The following is a 23586-nucleotide window of genomic DNA, read 5'->3' on the forward strand; positions in this document are numbered from 1 at the left end:
GACTGAGTGACTGAGTGAGTGAGTCACCTGTAAGGTGAGTGAGGCACTCCCACCACCATCAGGTGACGTGTTGAGTGGTGAGTGACTGACTGAGTGAGTGACTGAGTGAGTGAGTGACTGAGTGAGTGACTGAGTGAGTGAGTGACTGAGTGAGTGACTGAGTGAGTGACTGAGTGAGTGACTGAGTGAGTGGTGAGTGAGTGACTGAGTGAGTGAGTCACCTGTAAGGTGAGTGAGGCACCCCCACCACCATCAGGTGATGTGTTGAGTGGTGACTGAGTGAGTGACTGAGTGAGTGACTGAGTGAGTGACTGAGTGAGTGAGTCACCTGTAAGGTGAGTGAGGCACCACCATCAGGTGACGTGTTGAGTGGTGAGTGAGTGACTGAGTGAGTGACTGAGTGAGTGACTGAGTGAGTGACTGAGTGAGTGAGTCACCTGTAAGGTGAGTGAGGCACCCCCACCACCATCAGGTGACGTGTTGAGTGGTGAGTGAGTGACTGAGTGAGTGAGTGAGTCACCTGTAAGGTGAGTGAGGCACCCCCACCACCATCAGGTGACGTGATGAGTGGTGAGTGAGTGACTGAGTGAGTGAGTGAGTGACTGAGTGAGTGAGTCACCTGTAAGGTGAGTGAGGCACCCCCACCACCATCAGGTGACGTGTTGAGTGGTGAGTGAGTGACTGAGTGAGTGAGTGAGTGACTGAGTGAGTGAGTGACTGAGTGAGTGACTGAGTGAGTGAGTGAGTGACTGAGTGAGTGAGTGACTGAGTGAGTGAGTGAGTGACTGACTGAGTGAGTGACTGAGTGAGTGGGTGAGTGACTGAGTGAGTGACTGAGTGAGTGGGTGAGTGAGTGAGTGACTGAGTGAGTGAGTGAGTGACTGAGTGAGTGACTGAGTGAGTGAGTGACTGACTGACTGAGTGAGTGAGTGAGTCACCTGTAAGGTGAGTGAGGCACTCCCACCACCATCAGGTGACGTGTTGAGTGGTGACTGAGTGAGTGAGTCACCTGTAAGGTGAGTGAGGCACTCCCACCACCATCAGGTGACGTGTTGAGTGGTGAGTGACTGAGTGAGTGACTGAGTGAGTGAGTGACTGACTGAGTGACTGAGTGACTGAGTGAGTGAGTCACCTGTAAGGTGAGTGAGGCACCCCCACCACCATCAGGTGACGTGTTGAGTGGTGACTGAGTGAGTGAGTGACTGAGTGAGTGAGTGAGTGACTGAGTGAGTGACTGAGTGAGTGACTGAGTGAGTGACTGAGTGAGTGAGTCACCTGTAAGGTGAGTGAGGCACCACCATCAGGTGACGTGTTGAGTGGTGAGTGAGTGAGTGACTGAGTGAGTGAGTGACTGAGTGAGTGAGTGAGTGACTGACTGAGTGAGTGACTGAGTGAGTGGGTGAGTGAGTGACTGAGTGAGTGAGTGACTGAGTGAGTGGGTGAGTGAGTGAGTGACTGAGTGAGTGAGTGAGTGACTGAGTGAGTGACTGAGTGAGTGACTGACTGACTGAGTGAGTGAGTGAGTCACCTGTAAGGTGAGTGGGGCACTCCCACCACCATCAGGTGATGTGTTGAGTGGTGACTGAGTGAGTGAGTCACCTGTAAGGTGAGTGAGGCACTCCCACCACCATCAGGTGACGTGTTGAGTGGTGAGTGACTGAGTGAGTGAGTGACTGAGTGAGTGACTGAGTGAGTGAGTCGCCTGTAAGGTGAGTGAGGCACTCCCACCACCATCAGGTGACGTGTTGAGTGGTGAGTGACTGAGTGAGTGACTGAGTGAGTGACTGAGTGAGTGACTGAGTGAGTGAGTCACCTGTAAGGTGAGTGAGGCACTCCCACCACCATCAGGTGACGTGTTGAGTGGTGAGTGACTGAGTGAGTGACTGAGTGAGTGAGTGACTGAGTGACTGAGTGAGTGAGTCACCTGTAAGGTGAGTGAGGCACTCCCACCACCATCAGGTGACGTGTTGAGTGGTGAGTGACTGACTGAGTGAGTGACTGAGTGAGTGAGTGACTGAGTGAGTGACTGAGTGAGTGAGTGACTGAGTGAGTGACTGAGTGAGTGACTGAGTGAGTGACTGAGTGAGTGGTGAGTGAGTGACTGAGTGAGTGAGTCACCTGTAAGGTGAGTGAGGCACCCCCACCACCATCAGGTGATGTGTTGAGTGGTGACTGAGTGAGTGACTGAGTGAGTGACTGAGTGAGTGACTGAGTGAGTGAGTCACCTGTAAGGTGAGTGAGGCACCACCATCAGGTGACGTGTTGAGTGGTGAGTGAGTGACTGAGTGAGTGACTGAGTGAGTGACTGAGTGAGTGACTGAGTGAGTGAGTCACCTGTAAGGTGAGTGAGGCACCCCCACCACCATCAGGTGACGTGTTGAGTGGTGAGTGAGTGACTGAGTGAGTGAGTGAGTCACCTGTAAGGTGAGTGAGGCACCCCCACCACCATCAGGTGACGTGATGAGTGGTGAGTGAGTGACTGAGTGAGTGAGTGAGTGACTGAGTGAGTGAGTCACCTGTAAGGTGAGTGAGGCACCCCCACCACCATCAGGTGACGTGTTGAGTGGTGAGTGAGTGACTGAGTGAGTGAGTGAGTGAGTGACTGAGTGAGTGAGTGACTGAGTGAGTGAGTGACTGAGTGAGTGACTGAGTGAGTGAGTGAGTGACTGAGTGAGTGAGTGACTGAGTGAGTGAGTGAGTGACTGACTGAGTGAGTGACTGAGTGAGTGGGTGAGTGACTGAGTGAGTGACTGAGTGAGTGGGTGAGTGAGTGAGTGACTGAGTGAGTGACTGAGTGAGTGACTGAGTGAGTGAGTGACTGACTGACTGAGTGAGTGAGTGAGTCACCTGTAAGGTGAGTGAGGCACTCCCACCACCATCAGGTGACGTGTTGAGTGGTGACTGAGTGAGTGAGTCACCTGTAAGGTGAGTGAGGCACTCCCACCACCATCAGGTGACGTGTTGAGTGGTGAGTGACTGAGTGAGTGACTGAGTGAGTGAGTGACTGACTGAGTGACTGAGTGACTGAGTGAGTGAGTCGCCTGTAAGGTGAGTGAGGCACTCCCACCACCATCAGGTGACGTGTTGAGTAGTGAGTGACTGAGTGAGTGACTGAGTGAGTGACTGAGTGACTGAGTGAGTGAGTCACCTGTAAGGTGAGTGAGGCACTCCCACCACCATCAGGTGACGTGTTGAGTGGTGAGTGACTGAGTGAGTGACTGAGTGAGTGAGTGACTGAGTGAGTGACTGAGTGAGTGAGTCACCTGTAAGGTGAGTGAGGCACTCCCACCACCATCAGGTGACGTGTTGAGTGGTGACTGAGTGAGTGAGTCACCTGTAAGGTGAGTGAGGCAACCCACCACCATCAGGTGACGTGTTGAGTGGTGAGTGACTGAGTGAGTGACTGAGTGAGTGAGTGACTGAGTGAGTGACTGAGTGACTGAGTGAGTGAGTCGCCTGTAAGGTGAGTGAGGCACTCCCACCACCATCAGGTGACGTGTTGAGTAGTGAGTGACTGAGTGAGTGACTGAGTGAGTGACTGAGTGACTGAGTGAGTGAGTCACCTGTAAGGTGAGTGAGGCACTCCCACCACCATCAGGTGACGTGTTGAGTGGTGAGTGACTGAGTGAGTGACTGAGTGAGTGAGTGACTGAGTGAGTGACTGAGTGAGTGAGTCACCTGTAAGGTGAGTGAGGCACTCCCACCACCATCAGGTGACGTGTTGAGTGGTGAGTGACTGACTGAGTGAGTGACTGAGTGAGTGAGTGACTGAGTGAGTGAGTGAGTGACTGACTGAGTGAGTGAGTCACCTGTAAGGTGAGTGAGGCACTCCCACCACCATCAGGTGACGTGTTGAGTGGTGAGTGAGTGACTGAGTGAGTGAGTCACCTGTAAGGTGAGTGAGGCACTCCCACCACCATCAGGTGACGTGTTGAGTGGTGAGTGAGTGACTGAGTGAGTGACTGAGTGAGTGAGTCACCTGTAAGGTGAGTGAGGCACTCCCACCACCATCAGGTGACGTGATGAGTGGTGAGTGACTGACTGAGTGAGTGAGTGAGTGACTAAGTGACTGAGTGAGTGAGTGAGTGAGTGAGTGACTGAGTGAGTGACTGAGTGACTGAGTGAGTGAGTCACCTGTAAGGTGAGTGAGGCACTCCCACCACCATCAGGTGACGTGTTGAGTGGTGAGTGACTGACTGAGTGAGTGAGTGACTGAGTGAGTGAGTGACTGACTGAGTGAGTGAGTCACCTGTAAGGTGAGTGAGGCACTCCCACCACCATCAGGTGACGTGTTGAGTGGTGAGTGAGTGAGTGACTGACTGACTGACTGAGTGAGTGACTGAGTGAGTGAGTGAGTGACTGAGTGAGTGAGTCACCTGTAAGGTGAGTGAGGCACTCCCACCACCATCAGGTGACGTGATGAGTGGTGAGTGAGTGACTGAGTGAGTGAGTCACCTGTAAGGTGAGTGAGGCACTCCCACCACCATCAGGTGACGTGTTGAGTGGTGACTGAGTGAGTGAGTCACCTGTAAGGTGAGTGAGGCACTCCCACCACCATCAGGTGACGTGTTGAGTGGTGAGTGACTGACTGAGTGAGTGAGTGACTGAGTGAGTGACTGAGTGAGTGAGTGACTGACTGAGTGAGTGAGTCACCTGTAAGGTGAGTGAGGCACTCCCACCACCATCAGGTGACGTGTTGAGTGGTGAGTGAGTGAGTGACTGACTGACTGACTGAGTGAGTGAGTGACTGAGTGAGTGAGTGAGTGACTGAGTGAGTGAGTCACCTGTAAGGTGAGTGAGGCACTCCCACCACCATCAGGTGACGTGATGAGTGGTGAGTGACTGACTGAGTGAGTGAGTGAGTGACTAAGTGACTGAGTGAGTGAGTGACTGAGTGAGTGACTGAGTGAGTGAGTGAGCGACTGAGTGAGTCACCTGTAAGGTGAGTGAGGCACTCCCACCACCATCAGGTGACGTGTTGAGTGGTGGAGCCTCCACATGCCGCGGTGAAGACCTCGCAAGTCCAGATCCCAGATTCCCCAGCACTGTACACACAGTACACACTGTACACACTGTACACACTGTACACACTGTACACACAGCACACACACACAGCACACACACACAGTACACACACAGTACACACACACACAGTACACACACACACACAGTACACACACACACAGTACACACACACACAGTACACACACACAGTACACACACACACACAGTACACACACACACAGTACACACACAGTACACACACAGTACACACACAGTACACACACACACACAGTACACACACACAGTACACACACACAGTACACACACACAGTACACACACAGTACACACACACAGTACACACACACACAGTACACACACACAGTACACACACACACAGTACACACACACACAGTACACACACACACAGTACACACACACAGTACACACACACAGTACACACACACACAGTACACACACACACACACAGTACACACACACAGTACACACACTGTACACACACACACAGTACACACACACAGTACACACACAGTACACACACACAGTACACACACACTGTACACACACACACAGTACACACACACACAGTACACACACACAGTACACACACACAGTACACACACAGTACACACACACACAGTACACACACACACAGTACACACACAGTACACACACACACAGTACACACACACAGTACACACACACACACAGTACACACACACACAGTACACACAGTACACACACACACACAGTACACACACACAGTACACACACACACAGTACACACACACACACAGTACACACACACAGTACACACACACACAGTACACACACACACACAGTACACACACACAGTACACACACACACAGTACACACAGTACACACACAGTACACACACAGTACACACACACAGTACACACACACAGTACACACACACAGTACACACACACACACACAGTACACACACAGTACACACACACAGTACACACACACAGTACACACACACACACAGTACACACACACACAGTACACACAGTACACACACAGTACACACACACACAGTACACACACACACAGTACACACAGTACACACACACACACAGTACACACACACAGTACACACACACACAGTACACACACACACACAGTACACACACAGTACACACAGTACACACAGTACACACACACAGTACACACACAGTACACACACACACACAGTACACACACACACAGTACACACACACAGTACACACACAGTACACACACACACAGTACACACACAGTACACACACAGTACATACACACACAGTACACACACAGTACACACACAGTACACACACACAGTACACACACAGTACACACACAGTACACACACACACAGTACACACACACACACAGTACACACACAGTACACACACACACAGTACACACACAGTACACACACAGTACATACACACACAGTACACACACAGTACACACACAGTACACACACACAGTACACACACAGTACACACACACAGTACACACACACACACAGTACACACACACACACAGTACACACACACAGTACACACACAGCACACACACACACACAGTACACACACACACAGTACACACACACAGTACACACACACACAGTACACACAGTACACACACACACAGTACATACAGTACACACACACAGTACACACACACACAGTACACACACACACACAGTACACACACTGTACACACACACAGTACACACAGTACACACACACACAGTACACACACTGTACACACACACAGTACACACACACACAGTACACACACACACAGTACACACACAGTACACACACAGTACATACACACACAGTACACACACAGTACACACACACACAGTACACACACAGTACACACACACACAGTACACACACACACAGTACACGCACACACAGTACACACAGTACACACACACACAGTACACACACACAGTACATACACACACAGTACACACACAGTACACACACACACAGTACACACACAGTACACACACACACAGTACACACACACACAGTACACACAGTACACACACACACAGTACACACACTGTACACACACACACAGTACACACACACAGTACACACACACAGTACACACACACAGTACACACAGTACACACACACACAGTACACACACAGTACACACACACACAGTACACACACACAGTACACACAGTACACACACACACAGTACACACACACAGTACACACACACACACAGTACACACACACACAGTACACACACACACAGTACACACACAGTACACACACACACAGTACACACAGTACACACACACACAGTACACACACACAGTACACACACACACACAGTACACACACACACAGTACACACACACAGTACACACACACACACACAGTACACACACACACACAGCACACACACAGTACACACACACACACAGTACACACACACACAGTACACACACACACAGTACACACACACAGTACACACACACACACACAGTACACACACACAGTACACACACACACAGTACACACACAGTACATACAGTACACACACACACAGTACACACACTGTACACACACACACAGTACATACAGTACACACACACACAGTACACACACTGTACACACACACACAGTACACACACAGTACACACACTGTACACACACACAGTACACACACAGTACACACACAGTACACACACACACAGTACACACACACAGTACACACACACAGTACACACACACACAGTACACACACACACAGTACATACAGTACACACACACACAGTACACACACTGTACACACACACACAGTACATACAGTACACACACACAGTACACACACTGTACACACACACACAGTACACACACAGTACACACACTGTACACACACACAGTACACACACAGTACATACAGTACACACACACACAGTACACACACTGTACACACACACACAGTACACACACTGTACACACACACAGTACACACAGTACACACACACAGTACACACACACACTGTACACACACACACAGTACACACACTGTACACACACACAGTACACACACAGTACACACACACAGTACACACACAGTACATACAGTACACACACACACAGTACACACACTGTACACACACACACAGTACACACACTGTACACACACACACAGTACACACACACAGTACACACAGTACACACACACAGTACACACACACACTGTACACACACTGTACACACACACAGTACACACACACTGTACACACACTGTACACACACTGTACACACACACACAGTACACACACACAGTACACACACACACAGTACACACACACAGTACACACACAGTACATACAGTACACACACACACAGTACACACACAGTACACACACACACAGTACACACACACAGTACACACACAGTACATACAGTACACACACACACAGTACACACACAGTACACACACACACAGTACACACACACAGTACACACACACACAGTACACACACACAGTACACACACACAGTACACACACAGTACACACACACAGTACACACACACAGTACACACACACAGTACACACACACAGTACACACACACAGTACACACACACACAGTACACACACACAGTACACACACACAGTACACACACAGTACACACACACAGTACACACACAGTACATACAGTACACACACACACAGTACACACACAGTACACACACACAGTACACACACACAGTACACACACACAGTACACACACACACAGTACACACACAGTACACACAGTACACACACACACACAGTACACACACACAGTACACACACACAGTACACACACAGTACACACACACAGTACACACACACACACAGTACACACACACAGTACACACACACAGTACACACACACAGTACACACAGTACACACACACACAGTACACACACACAGTACACACACACAGTACACACACACACACAGTACACACACACAGTACACACACACAGTACACACACACACAGTACACACAGTACACACACACACAGTACACACACACAGTACACACACACAGTACACACAGTACACACAGTACACACACACACAGTACACACACAGTACACACACAGTACACACACACACAGTACACACACAGTACACACACACAGTACACACACTGTACACACACACAGTACACACACAGTACACACACAGTACACACAGTACACACACACACAGTACACACACACACAGTACACACAGTACACACACAGTACACACACAGTACACACACACACATAGTACACACACTGTACACACACACACAGTACACACAGTACACACAGTACACACACACAGTACACACACACACACAGTACACACAGTACACACACACAGTACACACACACACACAGTACACACACACAGTACACACACTGTACACACACACACAGTACACACACAGTACACACACTGTACACACACACACACAGTACACACACAGTACACACACACAGTACACACACTGTACACACACAGTACACACACAGTACACACACACACACAGTACACACACACAGTACACACACTGTACACACACACACAGTACACACACAGTACACACACTGTACACACACACACAGTACACACACAGTACACACACTGTACACACACACACACAGTACACACACACAGTACACACACTGTACACACACAGTACACACACAGTACACACAGTACACACACACAGTACACACACACAGTACACACACTGTACACACACACAGTACACACACTGTACACACACACACACAGTACACACAGTACACACAGTACACACACACAGTACACACACACACAGTACACACACTGTACACACACTGTACACACACTGTACCTTGGCAAGCTGTCTCCAAGTCTCCCAGTGACTCTCTGACTCCATGCTGATGTACAGTACAAATGGCCTTGAACTCCCCGCCCCCTCCTCCTCCCCCCCCTCCTTCACCATCAACTCATTCTTCACCATCAACTCCTTCACCAACTCATTCTTCACCACCAACTCATTCTTCACCACCAACTCATTCCTCAAATCATCCTTCACCAACTCCTTCAACTCATTCTTACCCAACTCATTCTTCAAATCGTCCTTCACTAACTCCTTCAACTCATTCTTACCCAACTCCTTCACCAACTCATTCTTCAAATCATTTTTCACAAATTCATTCTTCACAAACTCCTTCACCAACAACTCATCATCCTTCACCACCAACTCCTTCACCAACTCATTCTCCTTCACCAACTCATTCCTCTCCTCCTCGTCCTTCACCTCCGCGAGGAACTTGTCGCTACACGGGTCGACGTCGTGGTCACACACCCGTGCACACCTGGCGGGGTGACAGCAGCAGCAGTAGTAGTATCAGTACTATTAGTAGTAGTATCAGTAGTAGTAGTATCAGCAGTAGTATCAGTAGTATCAGTAGTATCAGCAGTAGTAGTATCAGCAGTAGTATCAGTAGTAGTATCAGTAGTAGTATCAGTACTATTAGTAGTAGTGTCAGTAGTAGTAGTATCAGTAGTAGTATCAGTACTATTAGTAGTAGTATCAGTAGTAGTAGTATCAGCAGTAGTATCAGTAGTATCAGTAGTATCAGCAGTAGTAGTATCAGTAGTAGTATCAGTAGTAGTATCAGTACTATTAGTAGTAGTGTCAGTAGTAGTAGTATCAGCAGTAGTATCAGTAGTAGTATCAGTAGTATCAGCAGTAGTAGTATCAGTAGTAGTATTAGTAGTATCAGTAGTAGTATTAGTAGTATCAGTAGTAGTATTAGTAGTATCAGTAGTAGTATTAGTAGTATCAGCAGTAGTAGTATCAGTAGTAGTATCAGTAGTAGTATCAGTAGTAGTATCAGTAGTATCAGTAGTAGTATTAGTAGTATCAGTAGTAGTATCAGTGGCAGACCTACAAGGTGGGCGGGGCTAGAGGTGGAGACGTCTAGAAGGTGGGCGGGGCTAGAGGTGGTGACGTCTACGAGGTGGGCGGGGCTAGAGGTGGTGACGTCTACAAGGTGGGCGGGGCTAGAGGTGGAGACGTCTACAAGGTGGGCGGGGCTAGAGGTGGAGACGTCTAGAAGGTGGGCGGGGCTAGAGGTGGTGACGTCTACAAGGTGGGCGGGGCTAGAGGTGGAGACGTCTAGAAGGTGGGCGGGGCTAGAGGTGGAGACGTCTAGAAGGTGGGCGGGGCTAGAGGTGGTGACGTCTACGAGGTGGGCGGGGCTAGAGGTGGTGACGTCTACAAGGTGGGCGGGGCTAGAGGTGGAGACGTCTAGAAGGTGGGCGGGGCTAGAGGTGGTGACGTCTACAAGGTGGGCGGGGCTAGAGGTGGAGACGTCTACAAGGTGGGCGGGGCTAGAGGTGGAGACGTCTAGAAGGTGGGCGGGGCTAGAGGTGGTGACGTCTACAAGGTGGGCGGGGCTAGAGGTGGAGACGTCTAGAAGGTGGGCGGGGCTAGAGGTGGAGACGTCTACAAGGTGGGCGGGGCTAGAGGTGGAGACGTCTAGAAGGTGGGCGGGGCTAGAGGTGGTGACGTCTACAAGGTGGGCGGGGCTAGAGGTGGTGACGTCTAGAAGGTGGGCGGGGCTAGAGGTGGTGACGTCTACAAGGTGGGCGGGGCTAGAGGTGGTGACGTCTAGAAGGTGGGCGGGGCTAGAGGTGGTGACGTCTACAAGGTGGGCGGGGCTAGAGGTGGAGACGTCTAGAAGGTGGGCGGGGCTAGAGGTGGAGACGTCTAGAAGGTGGGCGGGGCTAGAGGTGGTGACGTCTACAAGGTGGGCGGGGCTAGAGGTGGAGACGTCTACAAGGTGGGCGGGGCTAGAGGTGGAGACATCTAGAAGGTGGGCGGGGCTAGAGGTGGTGACGTCTACAAGGTGGGCGGGGCTAGTGGTGGAGACGTCTACAAGGTGGGCGGGGCTAGAGGTGGTGACGTCTACAAGGTGGGCGGGGCTAGAGGTGGTGACGTCTACAAGGTGGGCGGGGCTAGAGGTGGAGACGTCTACAAGGTGGGCGGGGCTAGAGGTGGAGACATCTAGAAGGTGGGCGGGGCTAGAGGTGGTGACGTCTACAAGGTGGGCGGGGCTAGAGGTGGAGACGTCTACAAGGTGGGCGGGGCTAGAGGTGGAGACGTCTACAAGGTGGGCGGGGCTAGAGGTGGTGACGTCTACAAGGTGGGCGGGGCTAGAGGTGGAGACATCTAGAAGGTGGGCGGGGCTAGAGGTGGTGACGTCTACAAGGTGGGCGGGGCTAGAGGTGGAGACATCTAGAAGGTGGGCGGGGCTAGAGGTGGTGACGTCTACAAGGTGGGAGGGGCTAGAGGTGGAGACGTCTACAAGGTGATGATGATGGTGGTGATGGTGGTAGTGATGGTAGTGATGGTGATGATGGTGATGGTGGTAGTGATGGTAGTGATGGTGGTGGTGATGGTGATGGTAGTGATGGTGATGATGATGGTGTTGATGGTAGTGATGGTGATGATGGTGGTGATGGTGATGGTGGTGATGGTGGTAGTGATGGTAGTGATGGTAGTGATGGTGGTGGTGATGGTGATGGTAGTGATGGTGATGATGATGGTGTTGATGGTAGTGATGGTGATGATGGTGGTGATGGTGATGATGGTGGTGATGGTGGTAGTGATGGTAGTGATGGTGGTGGTGATGGTAGTGATGGTGGTGGTGATGGTGATGGTAGTGATGGTGATGATGATGGTGTTGATGGTAGTGATGGTGATGATGGTAGTGATGGTGATGATGGTGGTGATGGTGGTAGTGATGGTAGTGATGGTGGTGGTGATGGTGATGGTAGTGATGGTGATGATGATGGTGTTGATGGTAGTGATGGTGATGATGGTGGTGATGGTGGTAGTGATGGTAGTGATGGTAGTGATGGTGGTGATGGTGATGATGATGGTGTTGATGGTAGTGATGGTAGTGATGGTGATGATGGTGATGATGGTGGTGATGGTGATGATGGTGGTGATGGTGATGATGATGGTGTTGATGGTAGTGATGGTGATGATGGTAGTGATGGTGATGATGGTGGTGATGGTACTTGAGTAATCGGTGAATTTCCTCTTCATATGCTTCTTGCTTCAGCCTGGGGGCGACATCATCATCATCATCAACAACATCATCAACATCATCAACATCATCATCAACATCATCATCAACAACATCATCAACATCATCAACATCATCATCATCAACATCATCAACATCATCATTATCAACATCATCATCAACATCAACATCATCAACATCATCATCATCAACATCATCAACAACATCAACATCATCAACATCATCAACATCATCATCAACATCATCATCAACATCATCATCAACATCATCATCATCAACAACATCATCAACATCATCAACAACATCATCATCAACATCATCAACATCATCAACATCATCATCAACATCATCATCAACAACATCATCAACATCATCAACATCATCAACATCATCAACATCATCAACATCATCATCATCAACAACATCAACATCATCAACATCATCAACATCATCAACAACATCATCATCAACATCATCAACATCATCAACATCATCAACATCAACATCATCAACATCATCAACATCATCAACAACATCATCATCAACATCATCACCATCATCAACATCATCAACATCATCAACATCAACATCATCATCAACATCATCATCATCATCATCACCATCATCATCAACATCATCATCATCATCAACATCATCAACATCATCAACAACATCATCATCAACATCATCATCACCATCATCATCATCATCAACATCATCATCATCATCAACATCATCAACATCATCAACATCATCAACAACATCATCATCAACATCATCACCATCATCATCATCATCAACATCATCAACATCAACATCATCAACAACATCATCACCATCATCATCAACATCATCATCATCATCAACATCATCATCATCAACATCATCATCAACATCATCAACATCATCATCAACATCATCATCAACATCATCAACATCATCATCAACATCATCATCAACATCATCAACATCAACATCATCAACATCATCAACATCATCATCAACAACATCATCATCATCAACATCATCAACATCATCATCATCAACATCATCATCATCAACAACATCATCACCATCATCAACATCATCATCATCAACATCATCATCAACATCATCAACATCATCATCAACATCATCATCAACATCATCATCATCAACATCATCAACATCATCATCAACATCATCATCAACATCATCATCATCATCAACATCATCATCATCAACATCATCATCATCAACATCATCATCAACATCAACATCAACATCATCAACATCATCATCAACATCATCATCAACATCATCAACATCATCAACATCATCATCAACATCATCATCATCAACATCATCAACATCATCATCAACATCATCATCAACATCATCATCATCATCAACATCATCATCATCAACATCATCATCAACATCATCATCATCAACATCATCATCATCATCAACATCATCATCATCATCAACATCATCATCATCAACATCATCATCATCATCAACATCATCATCATCATCAACATCATCATCAACATCATCATCAACAACATCATCAACATCATCATCATCAACATCATCATCAACATCATCATCAACATCATCATTATCAACATCATCATCAACATCATCATCAACATCATCAACAACAACATCATCAACAACATCATCATCAACATCATCATCAACATCATCATTATCAACATCATCATCAACATCATCATTATCAACATCATCATCAACATCATCAACAACAACATCATCAACAACATCATCATCAACATCATCATCAACATCATCATTATCAACATCATCAACATCAACATCATCATCAACATCAACATCATCATCATCATCAACAACATCATCAACATCATCATCATCAACATCATCATCATCAACAACATCATCATCAACAACATCATCATCAACATCATCATCAACATCATCATTATCAACATCATCAACATCAACATCATCATCAACATCATCATCATCATCAACATCATCAAAATCATCAACATCATCATCATCATCAACATCATCATCAACATCATCATCAACATCATCATCATCATCAACATCATCATCATCAACAACATCATCATCAACAACATCATCATCAACATCATCATCAACATCATCATTATCAACATCATCAACATCATCATCATCATCAACAACATCATCAACAACATCATCATCAACATCATCATCAACATCATCATTATCAACATCATCATCAACATCATCATCAACATCATCATCATCAACATCATCATCAACATCATCATCAACATCATCAACATCATCAACATCATCATTATCAACATCATCATTATCAACATCAACATCATCATCAACAACATCATCATCAACATCATCATCAACATCATCATCATCAACATCATCATCAACATCATCATCAACATCATTATCATCAACATCATCATCATCATCAACATCATCATTATCAACATCAACATCATCATCATCATCAACATCATCATCATCAACATCATCAACATCATCATTATCAACATCAACATCATCATCATCATCAACATCATCATCATCAACATCATCATCAACATCATCATCAACATCATCATCATCAACATCATCAACATCATCATCAACATCATCATCATCAACATCATCATCATCAGTGAGTGGTGAGTGAGTGGTGAGTGAGTGGGTGGGTGAGTGGTGAGTGAGTGAGTGGGTGAGTGAGTGAGTGAGTGGTGAGTGAGTGAGTGAGTGTTGGGTGAGTGGTGAGTGAGTGAGTGAGTGGGTGAGTGAGTGGTGAGTGAGTGGGTGAGTGAGTGTTGGGTGAGTGGTGAGTGAGTGAGTGAGTGGGTGAGTGAGTGAGTGGGTGAGTGAGTGGTGAGTGAGTGGTGAGTGAGTGGTGAGTAAGTGAGTGAGTGGTGAGTGAGTGGTGAGTGAGTGGTGAGTGAGTGGTGAGTGAGTGAGTGAGTGAGTGAGTGGTGAGTGAGTGAGTGGGTGAGTGGGTGGTGAGTGAGTGGTGAGTGAGTGAGTGAGTGGGTGAGTGAGTGTTGAGTGAGTGGTGAGTGAGTGAGTGGTGAGTAAGTGAGTGAGTGGTGAGTGAGTGGGTGAGTGAGTGAGTGGGTGAGTGAGTGAGTGGGTGAGTGAGTGAGTGGTGAGTAAGTGAGTGAGTGGTGAGTGAGTGATTGAGTGGGTGAGTGAGTGAGTGGGTGAGTGAGTGTTGAGTGAGTGAGTGTTGAGTGAGTGGTGAGTGAGTGGTGAGTGAGTGGTGAGTGAGTGGGTGAGTGAGTGAGTGAGTGAGTGAGTGGTGAGTGAGTGGGTGAGTGAGTGAGTGGGTGAGTGAGTGGGTGAGTGAGTGAGTGAGTGAGTGGGTGAGTGAGTGTTGAGTGAGTGGTGAGTGAGTGAGTGAGTGGTGAGTGAGTGGTGAGTGAGTGGTGAGTGAGTGGGTGAGTGAGTGAGTGAGTGGTGAGTGAGTGGTGAGTGAGTGGTGAGTGAGTGTGAGTGAGTGAGTGAGTGAGTGAGTGAGTGAGTGGGTGAGTGAGTGTTGAGTGAGTGGTGAGTGAGTGAGTGAGTGAGTGGTGAGTGAGTGGTGAGTGAGTGAGTGAGTGGTGAGTGAGTGGGTGAGTGAGTGTTGAGTGAGTGGTGAGTGAGTGAGTGAGTGAGTGAGTGAGTGGTGAGTGAGTGGTGAGTGAGTGAGTGAGTGGTGAGTGAGTGGGTGAGTGAGTGAGTGGTGAGTGAGTGAGTGAGTGAGTGGTGAGTGAGTGAGTGGTGAGTAAGTGAGTGAGTGGTGAGTGAGTGGTGAGTGAGTGAGTGGGTGAGTGAGTGAGTGGTGAGTAAGTGAGTGAGTGGTGAGTGAGTGGTGAGTGAGTGGTGAGTGAGTGGTGAGTGAGTGAGTGGGTGAGTGAGTAAGTGAGTGAGTGAGTGGTGAGTGAGTGGTGAGTGAGTGAGTGGTGAGTGAGTGGTGAGTGAGTGAGTGGTGAGTGAGTGAGTGGTGAGTGAGTGGTGAGTGAGTGAGTGGGTGAGTGAGTGAGTGGGTGAGTGAGTGGGTGAGTGAGTGAGTGAGTGAGTGGGTGGTGAGTGGTGAGTGAGTGAGTGGGTGAGTGAGTGAGTGGTGAGTGAGTGGTGAGTGAGTGGTGAGTGAGTGAGTGGGTGAGTGAGTGAGTGGGTGAGTGAGTGTTGAGTGAGTGGTGAGTGAGTGAGTGAGTGGTGAGTGAGTGGTGAGTGAGTGGTGAGTGTTGAGTGAGTGGTGAGTGAGTGGTGAGTGAGTGAGTGAGTGGGTGAGTGAGTGAGTGGGTGAGTGAGTGGTGAGTGAGTGAGTGAGTGGTGAGTGAGTGAGTGGTGAGTGAGTGTTGAGTGAGTGAGTGGGTGGTGAGTGAGTGAGTGGTGAGTGAGTGGTGAGTGAGTGAGTGGTGAGTGAGTGAGTGGTGAGTGAGTGGTGAGTGAGTGGTGAGTGAGTGGTGAGTGAGTGGTGAGTGAGTGAGTGGGTGAGTGAGTGAGTGGGTGAGTGAGTGAGTGGTGAGTGAGTGGTGAGTGAGTGAGTGAGTGGGTGAGTGAGTGAGTGGGTGAGTGAGTGGTGAGTGAGTGAGTGAGTGGTGAGTGAGTGAGTGGTGAGTGAGTGTTGAGTGAGTGAGTGGGTGAGTGAGTGGTGAGTGAGTGAGTGGTGAGTGAGTGAGTGGTGAGTGAGTGGTGAGTGAGTGGTGAGTGAGTGGTGAGTGAGTGGTGAGTGAGTGAGTGGGTGAGTGAGTGAGTGGGTGAGTGAGTGAGTGGTGAGTGAGTGGTGAGTGAGTGGTGAGTGAGTGGGTGAGTGAGTGAGTGGGTGAGTGAGTGAGTGGTGAGTGAGTGGTGAGTGAGTGGTGAGTGAGTGGGTGAGTGAGTGAGTGGGTGAGTGAGTGAGTGGTGAGTAAGTGAGTGAGTGAGTGGTGAGTGAGTGAGTGGGTGAGTGAGTGAGTGGGTGAGTGAGTGTTGAGTGAGTGGTGAGTGAGTGAGTGAGTGGTGAGTGAGTGGTGAGTGAGTGGTGAGTGTTGAGTGAGTGGTGAGTGAGTGAGTGAGTGGTGAGTGAGTGAGTGGTGAGTGAGTGAGTGGTGAGTGAGTGGTGAGTGAGTGGTGAGTGAGTGAGTGGTGAGTGAGTGAGTGGGTGAGTGAGTGGGTGAGTGAGTGAGTGGGTGAGTGAGTGGTGAGTGAGTGGGTGAGTGAGTGGGTGAGTGAGTGAGTGGGTGAGTGAGTGGTGAGTGAGTGAGTGAGTGGGTGAGTGAGTGAGTGGGTGAGTGAGTGTTGAGTGAGTGGTGAGTGAGTGGTGAGTGAGTGAGTGAGTGGTGAGTGAGTGGGTGAGTGAGTGGTGAGTGAGTGAGTGGGTGAGTGGTGAGTGAGTGAGTGGGTGGTGAGTGAGTGGTGAGTGAGTGGGTGAGTGAGTGAGTGGTGAGTGAGTGGGTGAGTGAGTGAGTTGGTGAGTGAGTGGGTGAGTGAGTGGTGAGTGAGTGGGTGAGTGAGTGGGTGAGTGAGTGGGTGAGTGAGTGAGTGAGTGAGTGGGTGAGTGAGTGGTGAGTGAGTGGGTGAGTGAGTGGGTGAGTGAGTGAGTGGGTGAGTGAGTGGTGAGTGAGTGAGTGAGTGGGTGAGTGAGTGAGTGGGTGAGTGAGTGTTGAGTGAGTGTTGAGTGAGTGGTGAGTGAGTGGTGAGTGAGTGAGTGGGTGGGTGAGTGAGTGAGTGGTGAGTGAGTGGTGAGTGAGTGAGTGGGTGGGTGAGTGAGTGAGTGGTGAGGTCACTCACCTCTCCACATGTCTGAGCTTGACGTCTGCCAGGGTATTTATTTTGTGTTTCTTAAAGTACGCATCCTGGACACACACACAGACACAGTGACACACACAGACACACACACACAGACACAGTGACACACACAGACACACACACACAGACACAGTGACACACACAGACACACACACACAGTGACACACACAGACACACACACACAGACACAGTGACACACACAGACACACACAAACACACACACACAGACACACACACACACAGACACACACACACAGACACACACAGACACACACAGACACACACACACACAGACACAGTGACACACACAGACACACACAAACACGCACACACAGACACACACACACACAGACACACACACACACAGACACACACACACACACAGACACACACACACACAGACACAGTGACACACACAGACACACACAAACACGCACACACAGACACACACACACACAGACACACACACACACAGACACACACACACACACAGACACACACAGACACAGTGACACACACAGACACACACAAACACGCACACACAGACACACACACACACAGACACACACACACACAGACACACACACACACAGACACACACACACACACACAGACACAGTGACACACACAGACACACACAAACACACACACACAGACACACACACACACAGACACACACACACACAGAAACACACACAGACACACACACAGACACAGTGACACACACAGACACACACAAACACACACACACAGACACACACACACACAGACACACACACACACAGACACACACAGAAACACACACAGACACACACACAGACACAGTGACACACACAGACACACACAAACACACACACACAGACACACACACACACAGACACAGTGACATACACAGACACACACACACACAGAAACACACACAGACACACACACAGATCCGGGCTGTGAGTGGGTGGGTGAGTGAGTGGGTGAGTGAGTGGGTGAGTGAGTAGGTGAGTGAGTGGGTGAGTGAGTAGGTGAGTGAGTAGGTGAGTGGGTGAGTGAGTAGGTGAGTAGCTGGGTAGGTGAGTGGCTGGGTGAGTGAGTAGGTGAGTGGGTGAGTAGCTGAGTGTGTGGCTGTGTGAGTGAGTAGGTGAGTAGGTGAGTGAGTAGGTGAGTGAGTGAGTAGGTGAGTGAGTAGGTGAGTGAGTAAGTAGGTGAGTGTGTGAGTGAGTGAGTGGGTGAGTGAGTGGCTGGGTGAGTGAGTGAGTAGGTGAGTGGGTGAGTAGCTGAGTGTGTGGCTGGGTGAGTGAGTAGGTGAGTAGGTAAGTGAGTAGGTGAGTGAGTGAGTAGGTGAGTGAGTAGGTGAGTGAGTAGGTGAGTGAGTGAGTAGGTGAGTGAGTAGGTGAGTGAGTAGGTGAGTGAGTAAGTAGGTGAGTGTGTGAGTGAGTGAGTGGGTGAGTGAGTGGCTGCGTGAGTGAGTGAGTGAGAAGGTGAGTGGCTGGGTGAGTAAATGAGTGAGTGAGAAGGTGAGTGGCTGGGTGAGTAGATGAGTGAGTGAGTAGGTGAGTGTGTGGGTGAGTGGCTGGGTGAGTAGGTGAGTGTGTGGGTGAGTGGCTGGGTGAGTAGGTGAGTGGGTGAGTAGGTGAGTGGCTGGGTGAGTAGGTGAGTGTGTGGGTGAGTAGGTGAGTGGCTGGGTGAGTAGGTGAGTGTGTGGGTGAGTAGATGAGTGAGTGAGTAGGTGAGTGTGTGGGTGAGTGGCTGGGTGAGTAGGTGAGTGTGTGGGTGAGTGGCTGGGTGAGTAGGTGAGTGAGTGAGTAGGTGAGTGGCTGGGTGAGTAGGTGAGTGTGTGGGTGAGTAGATGAGTGATTGAGTAGGTGAGTGTGTGGGTGAGTGGCTGGGTGAGTAGGTGAGTGTGTGGGTGAGTGGCTGGGTGAGTAGGTGAGTGAGTGAGTAGGTGAGTGGCTGGGTGAGTAGGTGAGTGTGTGGGTGAGTAGATGAGTGAGTGAGTAGGTGAGTGTGTGGGTGAGTGGCTGGGTGAGTAGGTGAGTGTGTGGGTGAGTGGCTGGGTGAGTAGGTGAGTGAGTGAGTAGGTGAGTGGCTGGGTGAGTAGGTGAGTGTGTGAGTAGGTGAGTGGCTGGGTGAGTAGGTGAGTGAGTGAGTAGGTGAGTGGCTGGGTGAGAAGGTGAGTGGGTGAGTAGGTGAGTGTGTGGGTGAGTAGGTGAGTGAGTAGGTGAGTGAGTGAGTAGGTGAGTGGCTGGGTGAGTAGGTGAGTGTGTGAGTAGGTGAGTGACTGGGTGAGTAGGTGAGTGAGTGAGTAGGTGAGTGGCTGGGGGAGTAGGTGAGTGGGTGAGTAGGTGAGTGGCTGGGTGAGTAGGTGAGTGGGTGAGTAGGTGAGTGTGTGGGTGAGTAGGTGAGTGAGTGAGTAGGTGAGTGTGTGGGTGAGTGGCTGGGTGAGTAGGTGAGTGTGTGGGTGAGTGGCTGGGTGAGTAGGTGAGTGAGTGAGTATGTGAGTGGATGGGTGAGTAGGTGAGTGTGTGAGTAGGTGAGTGGCTGGGTGAGTAGGTGAGTGAGTGAGTAGGTGAGTGGCTGGGTGAGTAGGTGAGTGGGTGAGTAGGTGAGTGGCTGGGTGAGTAGGTGAGTGGGTGAGTAGGTGAGTGTGTGGGTGAGTAGGTGAGTGAGTGAGTAGGTGAGTGGGTGAGTGAGTGGGTGAGTGAGTGGGTGAGTGAGTGGGTGAGTGAGTGGGTGAGTGAGTGAGTAGGTGAGTGAGTGAGTGAGTGAGTGGGTGAGTGAGTGGGTGAGTGAGTAGGTGAGTGAGTGAGTGGGTGAGTGAGTAGGTGAGTGGGTGAGTGAGTGGGTGAGTGAGTGGGTGAGTGAGTGGGTGAGTGAGTGGGTGAGTGAGTGGGTGAGTGAGTGGGTGAGTGAGTGGGTGAGTGAGTGAGTAGGTGAGTGGGTGAGTGAGTGGGTGAGTGAGTGGGTGAGTGAGTGAGTAGGTGAGTGAGTGAGTGAGTGGGTGAGTGAGTGGATGAGTGAGTAGGTGAGTGAGTGAGTGGGTGAGTGAGTGAGTAGGTGAGTGGGTGAGTGAGTGGGTGAGTGAGTGGGTGAGTGAGTGAGTGAGTGGGTGAGTGAGTGAGTGAGTGAGTGGGTGAGTGAGTGAGTGAGTGAGTGGGTGAGTGAGTGGGTGAGTGAGTGGGTGAGTGAGTAGTTGAGTGAGTGGGTGAGTGAGTGGGTGAGTGAGTGAGTAGGTGAGTGACTAGGTGGGTGAGTAAGTGAGTGAGTGGGTGAGTGAGTGGGTGAGTGGGTGAGTGAGTGAGTAGGTGAGTGACTAGGTGGGTGAGTAAGTGAGTGAGTGGGTGAGTGGGTGAGTGAGTGAGTGAGTGAGTGGGTGAGTGAGTGGGTGAGTGGGTGAGTGACTAGGTGGGTGAGTGAGTGAGTGGGTGAGTGGGTGAGTGAGTGAGTGGGTGAGTGAGTGGGTGAGTGAGTGACTAGGTGGGTGAGTAAGTGAGTGAGTGAGTGGGTGAGTGAGTGGGTGAGTGAGTGAGTGAGTGAGTGGGTGAGTGAGTGGGTAAGTGGGTGAGTGAGTGAGTGGGTGAGTGACTAGGTGAGTGAGTGGGTGAGTGACTAGGTGAGTGAGTGGGTGAGTGAGTAGGTGAGTGAGTGGGTGAGTGAGTAGGTGAGTGAGTGAGTGAGTGGGTGAGTGAGTGGGTGAGTGAGTGGGTGAGTGAGTGAGTAGGTGAGTGACTAGGTGAGTGAGTGGGTGAGTGAGTAGGTGAGTGACTAGGTGAGTGAGTGGGTGAGTGAGTAGGTGAGTGGGTGAGTGAGTGAGTGAGTAGGTGAGTGACTAGGTGGGTGAGTGGGTGAGTGAGTAGGTGAGTGGGTGAGTGGGTGAGTGGGTGAGTGAGTGGGTGAGTGAGTGACTAGGTGAGTGACTAGGTGAGTGAGTGGGTGAGTGAGTGAGTGAGTGGTGAGTGAGTGAGTGGTGAGTGAGTGAGTGAGTGGGTGAGTGAGTGGGTGGGTGAGTGAGTGAGTGAGTGGGTGGGTGAGTGAGTGAGTGGTGAGTGAGTGAGTGAGTGGGTGAGTGAGTGGGTGGGTGAGTGAGTGAGTGAGTGCGTGGGTGAGTGAGTGAGTGGGTGAGTGACTAGGTGAGTGAGTGGGTGAGTGAGTGAGTGAGTGAGTAGGTGAGTGACTAGGTGAGTGGGTGAGTGAGTGAGTGAGTGAGTAGGTGAGTGGGTGAGTGAGTAGGTGAGTGAGTAGGTGAGTGGGTGAGTGAGTGGGTGAGTGAGTGAGTGAGTGGGTGAGTGAGTGAGTGAGTGAGTGGGTGAGTGGGTGGGTGAGTGAGTGAGTGAGTGGGTGGGTGAGTGAGTGAGTGAGTGAGTGAGTGGTGAGTGAGTGAGTGAGTGGGTGAGTGGGTGAGTGAGTGGGTGAGTGAGTGAGTGGGTGAGTGACTAGGTGAGTGAGTGGGTGAGTGACTAGGTGAGTGAGTGGGTGAGTGAGTAGGTGAGTGAGTGGGTGAGTGAGTAGGTGAGTGAGTGAGTGAGTGGGTGAGTGAGTGGGTGAGTGAGTGGGTGAGTGAGTGAGTAGGTGAGTGACTAGGTGAGTGAGTGGGTGAGTGAGTAGGTGAGTGACTAGGTGAGTGAGTGGGTGAGTGAGT

At 49.5% G+C, this 23586-nt stretch overlaps 1 protein-coding gene across 1 annotated transcript in view; it reads right to left on the bottom strand.

Moving 5' to 3' along the window:
• Positions 1-4966: 4966 nt before the first annotated feature.
• The window catches only part of LOC144954772 (uncharacterized), a 39245-nt gene continuing 20625 nt past the window's right edge, over positions 4967-23586 (bottom strand). The window contains exons 3-6 of the mRNA XM_078885198.1: positions 18939-19003; positions 13144-13188; positions 10049-10427; positions 4967-5014 (exon numbers count right to left, since the gene is read on the bottom strand). Of these exons, the coding sequence (XP_078741324.1) occupies positions 4967-5014; positions 10049-10427; positions 13144-13188; positions 18939-19003 (537 nt within the window). The remainder of the gene's footprint in view (positions 5015-10048; positions 10428-13143; positions 13189-18938; positions 19004-23586) is intronic.

This window comes from Lampetra fluviatilis, unplaced genomic scaffold (genome assembly GCF_964198595.1).
Source record: "Lampetra fluviatilis unplaced genomic scaffold, kcLamFluv1.1 SCAFFOLD_278, whole genome shotgun sequence".
Classification (NCBI taxonomy): domain Eukaryota; kingdom Metazoa; phylum Chordata; class Hyperoartia; order Petromyzontiformes; family Petromyzontidae; genus Lampetra; species Lampetra fluviatilis.